We start from the raw sequence: 17,059 nt of genomic DNA on the forward strand, positions 1-17,059 counted from the left end.
TCTCGCTCTCTCTCTCTCTCTCTCTCTCTCTCTCTCTCTCTCTCTCTCTCTCGGGTAAACCATTGTCACAGTCATCTAATAAAGTCAAGATCACTTGGCATGGAGTGTGTAGGTACTAGGTAGCAATCTGTGTTCAGACTATTTGGTGCTCAGACATACTCTACTAATTTTCCGGTCGCTTGGTGGAAGTCACATCCTATTCATGTGCCTGAAGTGATGATACATAGGCTATTTTACTGTTTTTCATGTTTTAATTAATTTATTTTCCCTTCAATCACTGATTTCAGAACTCTCCCAAATAAATACATGGCACATTTAATGTTTAATAATACTAAAAATAATACTATTAAAAGCGAATGAATTAGAAAACCGTCTGTTATTCGCTATAAAAACGTTCAGGCTCCGTTTAAAAAGCTGTCCGCCTTAACGTCATTGTGCTGCCATCTAGTGTAGGGTACGAATCTCCTTATGATTTCATCAGGCAGCTAGAGACGGACACAACAATATGAATTCGATTCAGCAAGTAAGTTCTAAATGTAGTCCATTATTCAATGTACACTACCGTTCAAAAGTTTGGTACTGGTAAAATCAAACATACATTAAAACAGATGGGAAATATTACAAATTTAAATAATTGTGTTCTACTTTCATATATTTTAACATTTATTTAATTCCTGTGATGGTAAAGCTGAATTTTCATGATCCTTTAAAAATCACTCTAATGCTTATTTGGTGATTGTTGATTATCATCATCAATGTTGGAAACAATCCTGCTGCTTAATACTTTTGTGGAAATTGTGACGCTGATATGGGGATTATGTTGCAAACAGCTGTCCTGTTTTATATTTTTGTGGAAATGATAATATTGTTTATTCAAGATTCTTTCAAAAATAGAAGGTTCAAAAGAATAGCACTGATTTAAAATAGAGATCTTTGGAACATTATAAATGTCTACTGTCACTTTTGATCAATTTAATGCATCCTTGCCAAATACAAGTATTAATTTCTTAAAAAAAAAAAAAAAAAGATGATCAGACAGTGACAAAACACATGAGATATTCTTCTTAAAAAGACTCATTTATTATTGACGTCATAATAACACAAGACCTGATCACATAAGCACACAGACTGACATAAACAGAACCATATATGCAGTGACAAACAGTGGTACAGAGTGAACAATGAACAGGAATGTCTACCGGTGTGAACTAACAGTATTTCAGTTAAAAGCAGGTATTTATACTGTTAAGGCCTAATCTCACTGTTTCTGGGACGGCTTCAAGAGTGGATGCCCGAAGACAAGACAACTACACACGCAGACAATAAGGCAACAGGTGTTCAAGCACCTGAGAGATAGCAGTAGCACAAAAATACAAATATACTACTTTGTACTACAAACAAATTGTACTACCGGGTATATTTAAAAAAAAAAAAAAAATGTTGCAATGTTAAAATGTATAAACAGTGATAAAATTTACTAAATTAATGCTTCTAATTAGATTTTAAAAGCATAATGAAGGTTACAGAAGCTCCTTCCATTTAAAGAGACACTTTCTTATCTTCCAGTTGAAAGTGCACTGGTCCCCCTACTGGTTGTAGTGGTGAAGTCAAATATTTCTCTGTCTTTGGTCCCAGTTAGACAGGAAATGAGACTAACAGAGTCTGCGGCTTGACGTGAGTTGAGGGCTGAGCGTCAGTGTGTGCGTGTGTGAACGCCCCGTCAACACCCAGCAGCTTTACAGTTTGGGTTGGCTTGACAACTTAATCTTCAGATTCTTGGCCAGTTTGTCCAAGAACTCAAAAGTGTTGAGGTAATCAGAGCGTGTGATACTGCAAAGAAACAAACAGAAAAAAAAAAATATATATATATATATAAAATCTAAAATAACTTTACACAGGCTAATAAAGTCTTGTTGCTATCCTTTAAAATCTGCATTAATATCAAGTTTTCAACGTTTTTTATGCCATATCAAGCATTTAACGCTGAATTCATGCAGTCCAACACCACTCAAACCAAATATGATCCACAATAAATACCAAATATTTCAGAGCAAGTGTCCCAGAGTAGATAATGGACATACTTAGACATGCCCTTGATGCAGATGGCCAGGTCCTTGGTCATGAAACCAGCTTCAATGGTCTCGACACAAACGGCCTCCAGTGCCTCAGCAAACACCCGCAGCTCTGCGTTCTTATCCAGCTCTGCCCGGTGCAGCAGCCCTCGTGTCCACGCAAAGATAGAGGCTGATGGGACAAAAATGATCATGAAAAACAGTTTTGTGTGCATCATCTGTGGATTTGATTGATTAGGAGTGGAAGCAAAGCAAGTATGTTTTCCTCACCAATAGGGTTGGTGGACGTCTCTTTGCCCTGCTGGTGCATGCGATAGTGCCGTGTAACTGTGCCATGAGCTGCCTCGGCTTCTACTGTACGCCCATCAGGACACACAAGCACACTGGTCATCATACCCAATGACCCATAACCTAGAGACAGAGAACAGTGAGCTTACTCACTATAAATTACTTTTCATGATACCTTCCATAATTCTTTTACCGAGTAATGTCATTACGCAAATGCATGATAGGTTTTAAAGCAGATTCAAGCCACCACAAAAACATGCACAAATTTGAAAAATTTTAAACAATTTTTTAAACAAAAGATTGGAGTTAGCAAGATGATTTAATGTTTAAAATAAAATTAAGTATCTAATGCTCACTGAGGCTGCATTTATTTGATTAAAACATATGGCTAAATATGTGACCCAGGCCTGGACATAAGGGTCAATTTTTCGAAATTGAGATTTATACATGATCTGAAAGTTGAATAAATAAGCTTTCTATTGATGTTTGTTAGGACAGGACAATATTTGGCAGAGATACAACTATTTGAAAATCTGGAATCTGAGTGTGCAAAAAAATTAAAATATTGAGAAAATCGCCTTTAAAGTTGTCCAAATTAAGTTCTTAGCAATGCATATTACTAATGATATTACGCAGCGCCTGAAAATAGTCCCCAGCTAGGCAACTTCCAATAAGCCTATTTTCAGGCGCTGCGATCTTCTACAGAAGAGTCAAGTTTTAAATAGGAAAAATATAGAAACTCTTTGGTCCTTTTTGAGCGAGATGCTAACGGTCTAATCAGATTCAATGATCTATGCTAAGCTACAGCTAAAAGTGCTACCGCCAGACCCGGAGATCGGCTGAATGGGTTCAAAAACGGTAAAACTCAACTGTTTAACTCTAGGGGAGTTGGAAAATGAGCCTATTTTCAAAAATAATGGAGTGTTCCTTTAAGACAGGTTTTGTGGTCCAGGGTCACATATTACAATTTAAAACAAATGTTTTCTATTTTAATATACTGAACAAAAGCATGAATTAATAAATGAATGACTGAATGAATAAATAAATCTTACTGTCCTCAAACATTTGAACGGTACTATACACTGAGATTATCCACCACATACATTTTTTTTTAATGTTCAATGCTGAAAAATTCATTTTAGTATCTGGTAACTTTTTTCAGAGATTTTTTTGGCATTTGTGGAGTGCAAATGATAATTATCAAAAACAATAATTTTGTATCATTATTTTACTGCATGTTTTACTCACCCTGAGCTACAGAGTCTGATTGCACGTCTCCATCATAGTTCTTGCAGGCCCAGATAAATCCACCTTCAGACTTCATGGTCTGAGCCACCATGTCATCAATCAGCCGATGCTCATACCAGATGCCTTTGGCCTCGTACTGAGCCTTGTACTCTCTGCAACACACACAGTGTCAGAATGCTCTTTATCATTTTTTTTCCCCCTGAATTCACTTCTCATTGTTTGCCGCTCTGTCATCTTATTCAGTGTGGGCATATGGGATTATGAGTAGACATTTATGCTTAGATGCCTGGACAGAAGAAAACCTTTTTGTAAGGAAAAATTCTACTGATTTACATGTAAGCCTTTAAATTTATGACAGGCGGTTTTGGACTCATTTTCTTTAGGTGAAAAAACACTGTAAGTAGATCGACTACTGGGGGGAATTTATTCAATGACAGTTCACAAGCAACCATTTCACTGAGGACTCACTTGTCATAGATTTCATGGAAAATATCTTTGAAACGGCCATCATATTTCTTCAAGATGGTGTTCTTGGTGCTGAGGTACACCGGCCAGCCTTTGTTCAACCCCATCTGGAAAGAGCTGTGAGCAAAGTCTCGGATTGACTTGTCTGTGTTGTACATCCCCAGAGCAACTCCACCAGTACCTAAAAATACATAATCACACAGTGTCAGAAGACCCTGGTCTAAAAGCAGATATGCTTGTGCCAATTATATTTAGAAACAACTAGGCAATGTTCCAATAATTTCAAATCAAATATCAAATCTTTGCACAACATCTATTTCATCTGATCACTATTTGCAGATCCAGGACAGTGTTAATCTGGCCATGTGGCCTCACTGACAAGACAAACATGCTCAATGCTCAAACAGGTGACAGTTCACTGTCATGACATCACTATAAAGAGACATTTCTGACATACAGAAGGGCTGCATTCAAAATCTCAGACTTCCCTACTATGAAGTAGATGAAAAACGATGCGTGAAAAGAATAGTATGTCCGAATTCACAGTATTCATAAAATAGTATGCGAAAAGTACCCGGATGACTTACTACTTCTAATGGAAATTTCGAATCAATGTAGGTTACCTTCAAAGTCATGGACAACAAACTTGAGCGGCTCTCCTCCATTTTTAGGCGTGTATGTCATTTCCACCGTTCCAGGACCGGGAACAACGAAATCTGTAGCCTTGTACTGTTAAAATTGAAAAGGACAGATTATCACAGGAGACCTTTTACCTGTAACGTGATTTCACCAATATTAAATGATGATTGCTTAGGTATGATGTGAACTTTGATAAAACACCAAAAAGATCCACCAAAAAAATCCAGAACAGATTCACAATTAGGCTTAATTACAGATATTCTAACACATGCATGTGTAAGAGCTCCCTACCTGGTCTCCATGTGCATGCCTGCCAATAATTATAGGCTTGATCCAGCCTGGAACCAAGCGGGGAATGTTTTTGCAGATAATAGCCTCTCGGAACACAGTGCCACCCAGGATGTTCCGGATTGTTCCGTTAGGAGAGTGCCACATCTTCTTGAGCTTGAACTCCTCCACGCGCTTCTCGTCAGGAGTGATGGTGGCGCACTTGATGCCGACATTGTAGTGCCTCACAGCCTCTGCTGCCTCAATAGTCACCTTGTCATCTGTGGCATCACGGTTCTCCATTCCCAGGTCATAGCTACCACACAGAGAGCAGAAACAGAAACCTTATGAGTTTTGCTCATCTATTATTCCACGTTATTGTCATATTAATGATCATTATGCATTTCTTTGATTTTTGCAAATTACTTTTTAGTGGACAAAAAATTTGATAATTATAAAGGTCTATTATTGTAGAAAATGTTATTGATGTTGAATCAAATGGAAAGAGGTAATATGCATTTTATAGCCTACTGTACATTATAATTTACTGTAACAATTTCCAAAAATAAAGTTTTTTAAAAAAGTGTACAAGTTAGCTCAAATTGGTGATGTTGGACTCAGGCAGATGGCGCCCCATGGCACGCTTTAAATGAGGTCAATGGGAAACTAGTGCCATGGTAATGTAGTACAAAAGTCACGCTGTTCTAGTGAACTGAAATAGATCATATATATATATATATATAAATGTAATTTATTCCTGTGAGTTTTCAGCAGCTATTACTCCAGTCTTCAGTGTCACATGAACCTTCAGAAATCATTCTAATATGCTGATTTGGTGCTCAAGAAACATTTCTTATTATTATCGATATTGAAAACAATTGTGCTGCTTAATATTCTTGTAGAAACAATGTTACTTTTTTCAGAATTGTTTTGATAAATAGAGAGTTCAGAAACGAGCAATTATTTGAAACAGAAACCTTTTGTAACTATGTAGAAGTTTTTAATGTCACTTTTGATCAATTTAATGCATCCTTGCTGAACAAAAGTATTAATTGTTTGCAGACCTTACACTTTTGAATAGCAGTGTACATGTGTTTTCACCTTCTCTACACTGAATGTAGGAGTAGGGGTGTTTCAGGTGAGATGGTGCTGAGAGTACTAGAGCGGTTTCAAAATGATATTACAATCAAGAACATAATTAAACACATTGTGGGTGGCAGAAAAAATACATAAAATTAAACATATCCCTATAAATGCAATTTCTGCTAATTCTTATGCACAGACTCTGTGTGGGTATGGTTATGAGATAATAAATAACATTCAGTAGATGATTTCCAACTACCAAAAACAAGCCTTCAAATCTTCGAACAGCCATGCACCATCAAAATAGTTTTCCACACTGATTTAAAATCACTCGTGCTCTGAGCTGCTAAAAGCAAATGAAAGGCCTCATCTGTTCTGCATATGCGTGACTGAACTGATGAAAGCCTCCTCTCAGAGACTCTACAAACAACCAGTGAGGAAAAGTGTGACACTTAACATACACACTTCAGAGAGAGCATCCCAGAGCTACAATACAGCACTACTGATGGGGGGGACGTTCCCATACCTTCCTTGTTCCGTGTCCTCACTATTGTGTTGAGTATGCGGTGACCTTTCACCCACTTTCCTTCCACTCCCTGGTAATGATTCTGAAAAACTGTTGGTGGCGCTAGAGGACTTCAAAACAGCTTAACATACATTTTTAGGGGTTGCCATTGACTTGTTCAATCCATCAAAGAAAACCTGTGATGCATAGACAGCATTCAACAATACAACTAAAAGCACAAATGACAGGTAAACATACGCAAACAATCTTACGATACAAGCTCAAAGACCAGTCCAAAGCTCAGTGGTAGTGGCTGAATGGACAGGCATCAAGAGATCCCCCTTAAGTGACGACACCTTGTTTGCTAACATACTGATAATAGTCTTATCAGACCGATAACCGACCAACATTTTACCTTGCAACTATTCTTCAAACCTCTAGGTCAAGTTCATGCACAATGCTGAATAATTCATTTATTTAAACAAAAAAAACGGTCTTTATAGTTAAAGAGCCACTCAGATCAAACTATAACCTATAAAGTTAAAAGTACAGATGCTGACAATTTATAACAATTTCAAGCACAGAAAGTGATGTTAGGTAATAAAAGTGCTAACTTATGGGATGATAACATTTCCCTTTGGCCTTGAGAATTACCACATTGTACTTACAAACAGGAAATATTTGTAAAACTTGGCAGGTAACTGATCAGTGGCATGATTATCGTTAGTAATATTAGTCACTAAAATATATCTGTGGTAAGTTCATATTAGTTATAAATATCAAAATAACTGAAAACTAATACATTTCAGTATCAAAAATGTAAATAATAAATAAATATTAATTTACTTATTTAAATGTATGAAATATATTTTTTATTTAAAAATATAATTAATTTATTATATTTAAATTTATTTAAATATGAATTATTTTATAATATAGAGAAATAAAAAGATTTTAAAAGAAGGTTACAAATTAATTTATAATTTCACATAGGAAACTATGATAATATGGCATTACCTTTAGTGTTATGGTTACCATGTCAAATGTTTGTAAGAAACAACTAATTGGCAGCAAAGTGACTAACATACGGGCTGAAATCTGAGTATTCACAAGGGAAATCAGATTTAATTAGAGAAATGCTCACCTGCCATGAATGGGACACACACACACACACTTACTCTTACCCACATTTAATCTCACCTGTGCAGGTCGAGCTCCAGATAAGGAAAAATTAGTTTATCTTTTATGAGCTCCCATATTACTCTGGTCATCTCATCTCCTTGCATCTCGACCACAGAACCCGCTTTGATCTTCTGAGACATTCTGGACCCTGCAAATCCAATGACGGTTATGTTAAGATGTATAGTAGCGTTAGTACTTACTCCCTGAAGAATTAATAGATTCCATTGAGAAAGTTACACATTCAGCGAGTCAGCATCTCTGCCTTAAACCTGTTTTAACGGACAGCATTTTTGAGCCTGCAGACTAATCTAGATTTAGAAGTCTGTAGTTTGTATGGTTTTCCATAATTAGCAATAGTAATACCTTAGTTTTTCAGATATGCATGGTAATTTTTGGATACAGTAAAAGGACATGCTGTTCTTTTAGGTACCCTGAACTACTATGCAAGTACAATCATTATGGTGTTACTATCTCTGTACTGATGTACCAGCTTTTGTGAGAGACATCATCAGCTATTCTCATGCAACTAATGTAACAGCACCTGACACACAGGCAGCCATTGTGTAATATGACACAGGCCTTTTATCCACCATTGAGAGATTGAGTGTATCTTAGTATAAATTGTGTTCTGTTAACAAATGTTTCAACGTCTTGTTGCAGTTCCACAGATTGGCACTGGTTACTTAACAAAACAATTAGGACAAAGGTCAAATACAACGCGAGCAATCCTGTTTTGCACACATAAATTAATATTTTAATAAAAGATTGGTAATGAAGGTTTAGACGAATGTAGGGGCTACTTCTACAATCAGTCGTAAAATTATTAATGCAACATAAACAATTCATTACATATTTCATTTATATATGACCACCGAGGTTTCAAAGCCTATGTTTTCGTTTTTTTGTAATGAATGCATCACTTTAACAGTGCTTTCTTCAGTAATGCTCGGTAGTCTACGTTGCAGGAAACGTCAGATGAAACAACAGCTACTGTAATGTGATTTACCAGCGATTTTGAACGATCGCGACTCAACATACGACGCCTACCTTTTCTTTTGAGGTTGTACAGGAGAAAATAGAGAGATATCAGATGGTCGATGTGTCGTATGGAGGCTTGAACGTTTTTGGACTAGTCTTGGAAGGCGTTCCTATCATCAGCTGAGTGGATGGCATGGCTCTCTCCAGCTCTGCTAATACATGTACTTCTTCAATCAGATAATCCTCCACCAATCCAAGACAATACGGAACTATACTCAAACGATTAGTCCCTCCTTCATTATTCACCCTATTGGGAGGCATTTAGGTTTTTGGATAATAGCTGTTTGCAGTGGGACGGACACTTGTCTTCCTCTAGGGGACGCTATGCAGCTCAAAAAGGGAGAAGGGTCTGGCTGAAGCCTCGCACTTGCACTCTCAGACACTTGCACTTCCGCTAGCGACGTCACTTGCAGGCTTTATTTTTTATTTTGTTCTATTTTTTATTACTTTTTGTTTGAATCTCTCAACATTTTACAACAGTAGCCAGGTGGTGAAGACAAGAAAAAAGAAACTAAATTACGAAGTCACTTGCAATCGCCGCTTGCACTCTCCGATACCTGCGACGTCACTTGCAATCGACACAAATCATGCGTGTTGCCAATGGAGACAAGACGCTGTGGTGGTGATTAAACGATTAAGTTTGCGCATTGTGTGCGCCTTGTAGCTGCGCATTCACACTGCACGATATTAGCCCGATTTTTCACTCGCCGAGAGGTTTTGTGAAATCGCCGACAAATGCCCGACATCGGAGGCAAATCGGTGGTCGTTCACGCGAGTGACAATCACGCAGTGTGAATTATCAAAGACGCGATATGAGGGAATCGCCGACACGTCGCCGACGTCCGCAAAATATTTGGCATGCTAAATATCTGGAGTTGGCGGCGATTCACAATCACGCTGTGTGCACTGATTTCTGCCTGAAAGCTACATCGGCGCTGACCTACAGCCAATGAGACCAAGATACAGGGCAGAGGGAAGTTCGGGGAGGAGTTATAGACCAGAATATTAGTATTTTAATAGATATATGAACAATTATATTCCGCAAAATATTCGGCATGCTAAATATCTGGAGTTGGCGGCGATTCACAATCACGCTGTGTGCACTGATTTCTGCCTGAAAACTACATCGGCGATGACCTACAGCCAATGAGACCAAGATACAGGGCAGAGGGAAGTTCGGGGAGGAGTTATAGACCAGAATATCAGTATTTTAATAGATATATTTACAGTCTCGCTGGAGAACTCCGGTCTGACGCACGCGGGTTCTCGCGTTATTTCCTTATCACTTCTCGCGTGTGTTTTGTTGTGAAACGTAGTTTGCGGACCAGACAGAGCTGTCGGCGATTCTTCCTATTGTGAAGTCATGCAGTGTGAAACCCCCTGTCGCCAATCCATCGTGCAGTGTGAACACAGCAGCAACTTAATGCTACCCCAGATAGTCACGCAGTGTGAAAACAACGGCGATCCGACGAGTTTGAAAATCGTGCAGTGTGAACTCGGCAAAAGTGAGCACTGAGCAGTCGTTCGGCATCTCCTGTGTGAATGCAGAATTCATACTTACCGGCAGATGTCGCAATTTTCTGCCTTTTATTTATTTAGTACATTTTTATAGCAATGCAGGCCATAGCAAGGGAATCCTGATGAGTCAAATTGCAAAATGAAACAGGATGGACATAAGTGTTTTGCATAACAGCTATGGCCTACTAATATCTTTTAAAGTCTGTAAGTATGTCGTCCTTTGGAATATTTTGGACATCTGGAATCTGCAGGCCAAGGTGACATCTAAGTTTTAGGTGAAAAATGTAAAAAGGTTAGATATACAGTAACTTGCCATGTGTATTACTTATTTTATTCTTTTCTTTTTCTTTTCTTTTCTTTTTTATTTTATTATTATTATTTTTTTTACTTTGAACTACAGTATTACCTCAGTGGTGAGTTGTGAAATTTTATTTATTACCTGTGTCAAATTACATATTCAGCTGTTTGTCTTGTTATAAGTTGTTCAATGGAGACACTGTATTTAATTTCTTCTACCACACAGGAGAAAAATATAAATAAATATTCCCCCCCCCCCTTGTTATTCTGTTCTATTATTATTGACCACAAACACATTGATCGTGTACAAAATTAAATCTATAGAAATAGTCAGGGATAGCAGTAAAACACTCTTGCACATAGTTATACTGTTTGATTTATGAATCAATTAAAAATAAGGATGTCGGACATGATAAAAAATCTACGTAGAACAAGTGTCAATTACTTAGAAATGTATTTTGTGTCCATTTTTGAAAAACATTTACATTTTATACAAAATTTGTTATTTTAATAATTGTCTAAAATGTACTAAAATACTTGCCTTGGACTGTGAATTAACAGACAATGTTATCATACTATATGCACTTTATTATATTATAAAACATGGGTTTCAAAGTATAAAATATATATTTTGTGAGTTCTGTTAGTTTCTTTTTAAAGAAAATATTTTTTTCTGAGGTTCTTTCAACTATGCCAACATTTCTTTAAAAAAAATTACAGTTACACCACCTTGACAAATGTATTCACTATCAACAAGGTGTAGACTATTCAAGTAATTTTAATGTATTTTTTTAAATAACTAAGATTCAGATTAAGTAAATGATGTCAAGTAATTGACCCTTAAATAAAAAAATTCTAATTTTATGTGTAAAATTAGGAAAAAGTAAGAACCTTTCACAGTCACTAAATACTTTCTTGTGAAAATTCAAATTTCTTACAAAATCAAAATTTGGTTTGTTTTTGGATCATTTCATCTGAATAAAGAATCTTTAATAAAAAGAAAACTAGTACAAGGGTTCTAGCCTCCTTACCAGACTCATGCTCACCACGTGACGTGACATCTGCTGGTTATAGCAACTAGAGAAAGCCAGTTATATAGATGTAGAGAGGAAGGAAGGATCGTGGTGCCAGTAGTCCACACAGCATCAGTGCGCAGTCGCCTCACCAGTCAGAGCTCCGGTCTTCAGCGCTGCCGTTACGCACAGGTTCATCTCATCTCCAAGCACCTGACTTACAAAGACACGTACGCGGATTTTCGCCCTCTTTATGACACGATGTAAGGCAGATATGTGGGCTTTTCGTTAAAGGATATGGTCACTGTTGAGCTGCCAAAGTGGAGCCGCGCGTATCACGGATCGGGGCGCTCCTGCAGGGTCTAGGATGCGCGCCCGGAACATCCCGATTCTTACCCGGGTTCGGGGCTGAGAAGGAGTCCTCTGCCCTTGCTGGGCGCAGAGGCGGGAGGAGGACACAGTCGACCCGCACCAGGATGCCTGTGATGAGAGGTCTGCTGGCCCCGCAGAACACCTTCCTCGACACCATCGCCACCCGTTTCGATGGCACCCGTAAGTGAGCAGCTTACCGTTCCTTCACCAAAGTGTCAAATGCAAATACAAAGTGTTTGAGGCAAATTTAACAGTCACCTGAAGCTATTTACATCAGTGCGTAAAATGGAACAGTTGTAAGCTCTTAATGCACGCGCGTGGACATATGGAATCCTTTCGTGTAGCAGGTTGATCGTTGTCTCGTAACATCGTTCAGGGTAGCCAGTGACAGCAGTAATACATACTAGCCTACAGCTAAAACTATTTTGGACAACATTTTATAATTATGCATGGATGCAGTTTTATAGCCTCATATTAATTGAAAGACTGCATGAAATATTTGTACTTGTCACATTCCGACTATTTAAGCAAACTGTAAAAATAAGTTTAAAATAGTGAAAAAAACCTGAAATATATAGATTTTTTTTATTTTATTTTAAATATTTGTTCATTTTAATTACATTACATTTTGGTGTTGAATTAAAGTTAATGTCCATTTTGTGAGCTACTAAGTGTTGTGTAACACTGTGAACTCTGTCTCTGCCTCAGTTCTTGATTGTACTTATAAAGAAAGGGATGTATAGCTTAATTTCCCCGTCTTGCTGAGTTCAGGTTGCTGCATATCTGCTTATTTGAGATGTTCTGATTATTTGGATGTTGTGATCTGTTCCCTGGCATCCCTAGTACATTTTGTCTAATTTTCTTCTCAGCATCTCAAATAATTACATAATCTGAAGAGCAGAAGCAACGTAATAAGATTTAACAGTGTTTTTTGAGAATACATTTTTCTTGACATCTGGATGGCCCATTGAGGGTGAAAGAGGTCAGAAATCCTTCAAAGAGGAAAACAGGTGCATCTGTCACTACTCCAGTGCTGCAGATGAGTGTGAGAAAACACTTTTGCGCTCTCTTCCCATTCTTTAGGCCGATCTTTCATCTAAAGCCACAGAGAGTGAGTCTGTGATTTGTAAAGTGTTTTTTTTTAACAGAAGGGATGAGTAACTTGCATGCTGTCCGGCTGAGCAGTGGGTGTGTAGGTGGATAGAGGTTCATTAACATGCAGCTTCACATCTATGCAGTGTCTGTCCAGTGGTCAAGGTGGTGTAGTTTTATGGTTAAAGGGATGTTCTGGGTTAAGTGCAAGTTAAGATGAATTGACAGCCTTTGTGGCATGATGTTGATTGCCACAAAAACTAAACAATATGCATGTTAATATAATTTTGGTGTGAAAAAAATGCTTACTGACCTTTTCTGTTTCAATTTTACACCTTTGTTGCCGTGACAACAGAATGCCATAAACCCTGTAACCCCGAGAATGACTAAAATGATTCAAACAGCTTTACTGCTGAAATAATACACAAGTTAGCAGAACAATTAATTTAACAGCTCTTAGAAAATTATAAACTTCACATTTCTGCTTTTAAATCCTCCAAGAATTGGCCTGATTTACTTCTGTTGAACTCTAAATTGAAAGGCTATGTGTTCAAATCACTCAAATGCTCATCACTATCAATTAACAATTTGTTAGCAGTTGTGTGCTAACCTCTAGATCACAATCCCACTGGCTTTTACCTTTAACTGATCATCAGCGATAAATAGATAAACACAGAGGGGGCTTTTAGAGAAAGACCCCTATGATTGTTAATAGAGAATAGAATTGGAATAAAAGCCTGCAGTAAAATGCCTTCTGGAGATCCTTTACGTTGTTGTGGTCAGAGCTTGTAAAGACAAGAACTTATATTATTGTTTGTCAATTTATCGCCTCACACATGGTTGGGATCAGCTGCATTTAAACTCAAAGTGACGTGCACTATCAAAGGTTTAATTCTGCTGTTTGATGCCAGAGAAAAGGAGAGAAAGAGCGAGAGGAGAGTTTTGTGCTGCTGGCGTGCTCCCATTTGAGAGGAGTTCAAAGACAGGCCCATAGAGAGAGAAGATAGTTGCTGCAGACACTGATAAACACAGGACTTCATTAATGATGTGAGGCTCCTCACATTCACACATACTAACAGGAAGTGACGAATTCAGCCTTTATTGTGGCAGATATTTTGACAATATGCATTAGGGATGACCGGATCAATCTTCAGAAATATGACACTTCTGGAAACAGTATTTAAAGTATAAGTTCTCACAAAATTATGGATCCTACTTTTTGATCCTTACTTTCTAACGATTTATTCTAATGATATTTAAACATAACATAACATAATAGTAAAATATATTATATAAGCTGTGAAAAATATGAACTTGGTTAAAAAAATAGTTGTGTAATATAGAAATTATTTGTCCTCATCTGAACATGAGCAAAAATGCTAAAACGCGCAAGCAGTCAGACAGCGTTCAGCCACAGCACTCAAACACACAGAGAGCACTGCTTGCCAGAGGTAATGAAAGGAAAAAAAGAAGCATCATTTGTTATTTTACTCCACTGCATGACAACAAAGCTGAATATGACATGTATTATAGTCTGATAGTTGTAAATATATATATATATATATATATATATATATATACTGTATATATTTTAATGAAAACTATGTTGCTAATAAATGGAAACTAAACAGTCCGATAATTTCCAGTTTAGGCCTATTTTGTGGCTATTTAATGTTTGTTGGCTATAATTATTTGTTTTATCCTTGAAAATCATAAAACTTATTGGTGTAGATATTGGCTTTGATAGTACTTCGTATCGGATTGAAAAGAAACCCAAACTCTAACGGATATCACTCCACCACTATAGTATGCGTATATAATTCTGCTGTCTTTCTAGATTATATTGACCAACCAAACAACCATGCAAGATAGATTTTTGTTGTTGTTGATGTCTACATATATTAGTCCTCTTGAGCATGAAGATATCAGACAGACCGTCTTCCATCTGTTGGAGATGTGTTGATCCCTAGACATTACATCTCGCTGCACATTTAACTCCTGATCTCGATATGAGCTAACTAAATCCAGCTAGCCAAAGTCTTTGCAGTGAAGAGCTTCAGATTCAGAGAGAATTTAAAAAAAAATATTTTGAAAAAAAAAGGCAAAGACAAAAGGACGTGATTCGGTCTTTGTCATCCATATTCAATCAAACATTCATTCAGAGCATTTAGCACATTTCAGACAGAATAAATACAGGCCTTTCCATTCACCGAACACAGCTAATTACACACCCCTAGCAAACCGAGTGCAGTCATCATAATTAACAGCCGCCAGTGTCAAGAATTCATCTTGGCCTATCTGAGCGTTTGTTTAATCTCCAAAGCAGATGAGAAAGAAACTGAACAAAACATCGGGGTGAGCCATAGACTGAGTCTAGTCGCACAGTTGCACACACACACACACACACACACACACACACAAAAACAATCACTTTCTCTTCTTAACGGAAGCTAATGTTTTCTTGATTTGTGGCCTTTTGTTGAGTACCGAATATGTAATACACAATACCATTCAAGGTTTGTGTTTGGTATGATTTTTTTGGTAATGTTTGCGAAAGAAGTCTCCTACCAAGGATGCCTTTATTTGATCAAAAATAAAAACAGTAATGTTGTGAAATATTACTTTAATATTTTTATTATAAATACTATATATAAATAATGTATTTATGAGGCGCCAAACAGGAAATAATTATGCAAAATCTGAATATATAGAAGTAAATCTGAATATATAAATGTAAATCTGAATATACAAATGTAAATCTGAATTTATAAATGTAAATCTGAATATATAAATGTCAATCTGAATATATAGAAGTACATCTGAATATATAAATGTCAATCTGAATGTATAGAAGTACATCTGAATACATAAATGTAAATCTGAATGTATAAATGTAAATCTAAATATATATATGTAAATCTGAATATATAAATGTAAATCTGAATTTATAAATGTAAATCTGAATATATAAATGGAAATCTCAATATATAGAAGTAAATCTCAATATATAGAAGTAAATCTGAATATATAAATGGAAATCTGAATATATAGATACTAATCTAAATATATACAAGTACATCTGGATAAATAAATGTACATCTCAATATAAATATATATTTATTATCAGGCATGTCAAAAGACAGATGTTCTTATTTATTATTTTTATTAAAACAATATGCCTACATCCTGAATGCATCAATGCGGATATTGTACTAAATACTGTAAGTGCATATCACTTATCTAAACCAAATGGAGTATTTTTACTGTATTTTACAAAAGGCTGGCCATAGCGCTAAAAGGTCATCACAATTCAACTCACAATTCAAAAAAATTTTGCGCACTCTTGTCCAGTGTTAAACAGTCACTGTTTCTGTTTTTGGTATTCCAATATAAATAAATGCATGTTTTCATGTAGCATTTTTTTCCTTTACTAGGTACAATATTTCAAGGAATCACCTGGAAAATGTACGTGATATTGTTTTTAGTTGGACCACTATATCTCAAAAGCTATGTATTAGCGTCAGGACTTTATTTAATCGCAGAAGGGAACTAGGGCTAGAAGAGAATTGGGGATTTACTCCTCTCTCTCTCATATGGAGCTTGATCACCATATAATCAACATCCTGTCATCTATACCTTATTCTGGGGAAACATACATTCAAGGCAGCTTAAGAGGCAGAGGAAATAGAGTTCATTATGGAAAACCTGAATTTTCAGCAGTCATTACTCCAGTTTTCAGTGTCACATGATCCTTCAGAAATAATTCTAATATTTGATGCTCAAAAAACATTTCTTCTTATTATCAATGTTGAAACCATTTTGCTGCCTTTTTTCGGGATTCAGCATTTAGAACAGCATTTCTTTAAAATAAAAATATTTGTGTTTTATAATGTGTCCTTGCTGAATAAAAGTATTATATTTAAAATAAAAACATATTAAAAAAAAAAACATACTGACCCCAAACTTTTAAACAGCATGTG

General features: G+C 36.5%; 2 protein-coding genes across 2 annotated transcripts in view; one reads left to right on the forward strand and one right to left on the reverse strand.

Moving 5' to 3' along the window:
- Window positions 1-1,084: 1,084 nt before the first annotated feature.
- LOC107698523 (isocitrate dehydrogenase [NADP] cytoplasmic-like) lies at window positions 1,085-8,969 on the reverse strand. Its single transcript, XM_016499544.1, has 9 exons — window positions 8,797-8,969; window positions 7,768-7,897; window positions 5,004-5,295; window positions 4,697-4,802; window positions 4,077-4,254; window positions 3,609-3,760; window positions 2,343-2,483; window positions 2,082-2,244; window positions 1,085-1,830 (listed from the first exon to the last, which is right to left on the reverse strand). Exons 2-9 carry the CDS (start codon window positions 7,887-7,889, stop codon window positions 1,737-1,739), a joined length of 1,248 nt encoding a protein of 415 aa, XP_016355030.1. The 5' UTR covers window positions 7,890-7,897; window positions 8,797-8,969; the 3' UTR covers window positions 1,085-1,736.
- A 2,783-nt stretch (window positions 8,970-11,752) lies between these two features.
- LOC107698521 (potassium voltage-gated channel subfamily H member 3-like) overlaps window positions 11,753-17,059 on the forward strand; it is a 100,569-nt gene continuing 95,262 nt past the window's right edge. Inside the window, exon 1 of the mRNA XM_016499542.1 lies at window positions 11,753-12,167. Within this exon, the coding sequence (XP_016355028.1) occupies window positions 12,092-12,167 (76 nt within the window). The 5' untranslated portion in view covers window positions 11,753-12,091. The remainder of the gene's footprint in view (window positions 12,168-17,059) is intronic.

Source organism: Sinocyclocheilus anshuiensis, unplaced genomic scaffold, assembly GCF_001515605.1.
Source record: "Sinocyclocheilus anshuiensis isolate Anshui unplaced genomic scaffold, SAMN03320099.WGS_v1.1 scaffold138, whole genome shotgun sequence".
Lineage (NCBI taxonomy): Eukaryota > Metazoa > Chordata > Actinopteri > Cypriniformes > Cyprinidae > Sinocyclocheilus > Sinocyclocheilus anshuiensis.

Bases quoted from the DNA above. Each gene is read 5' to 3' on its own strand.
- LOC107698523 (XM_016499544.1), bottom strand. From the start codon at position 7,889: ATGTCTCAGAAGATCAAAGCGGGTTCTGTGGTCGAGATGCAAGGAGAT. The intron at 3,761-4,076 runs GTGAGTCCTCAG...TGTGTGTTGCAG, and splicing joins TTCCATGAAATCTATGACAA to AGAGTACAAGGCTCAGTACG. The intron at 1,831-2,081 runs GTATGTCCATTA...GTTTCTTTGCAG, and splicing joins TGCATCAAGGGCATGTCTAA to TATCACACGCTCTGATTACC.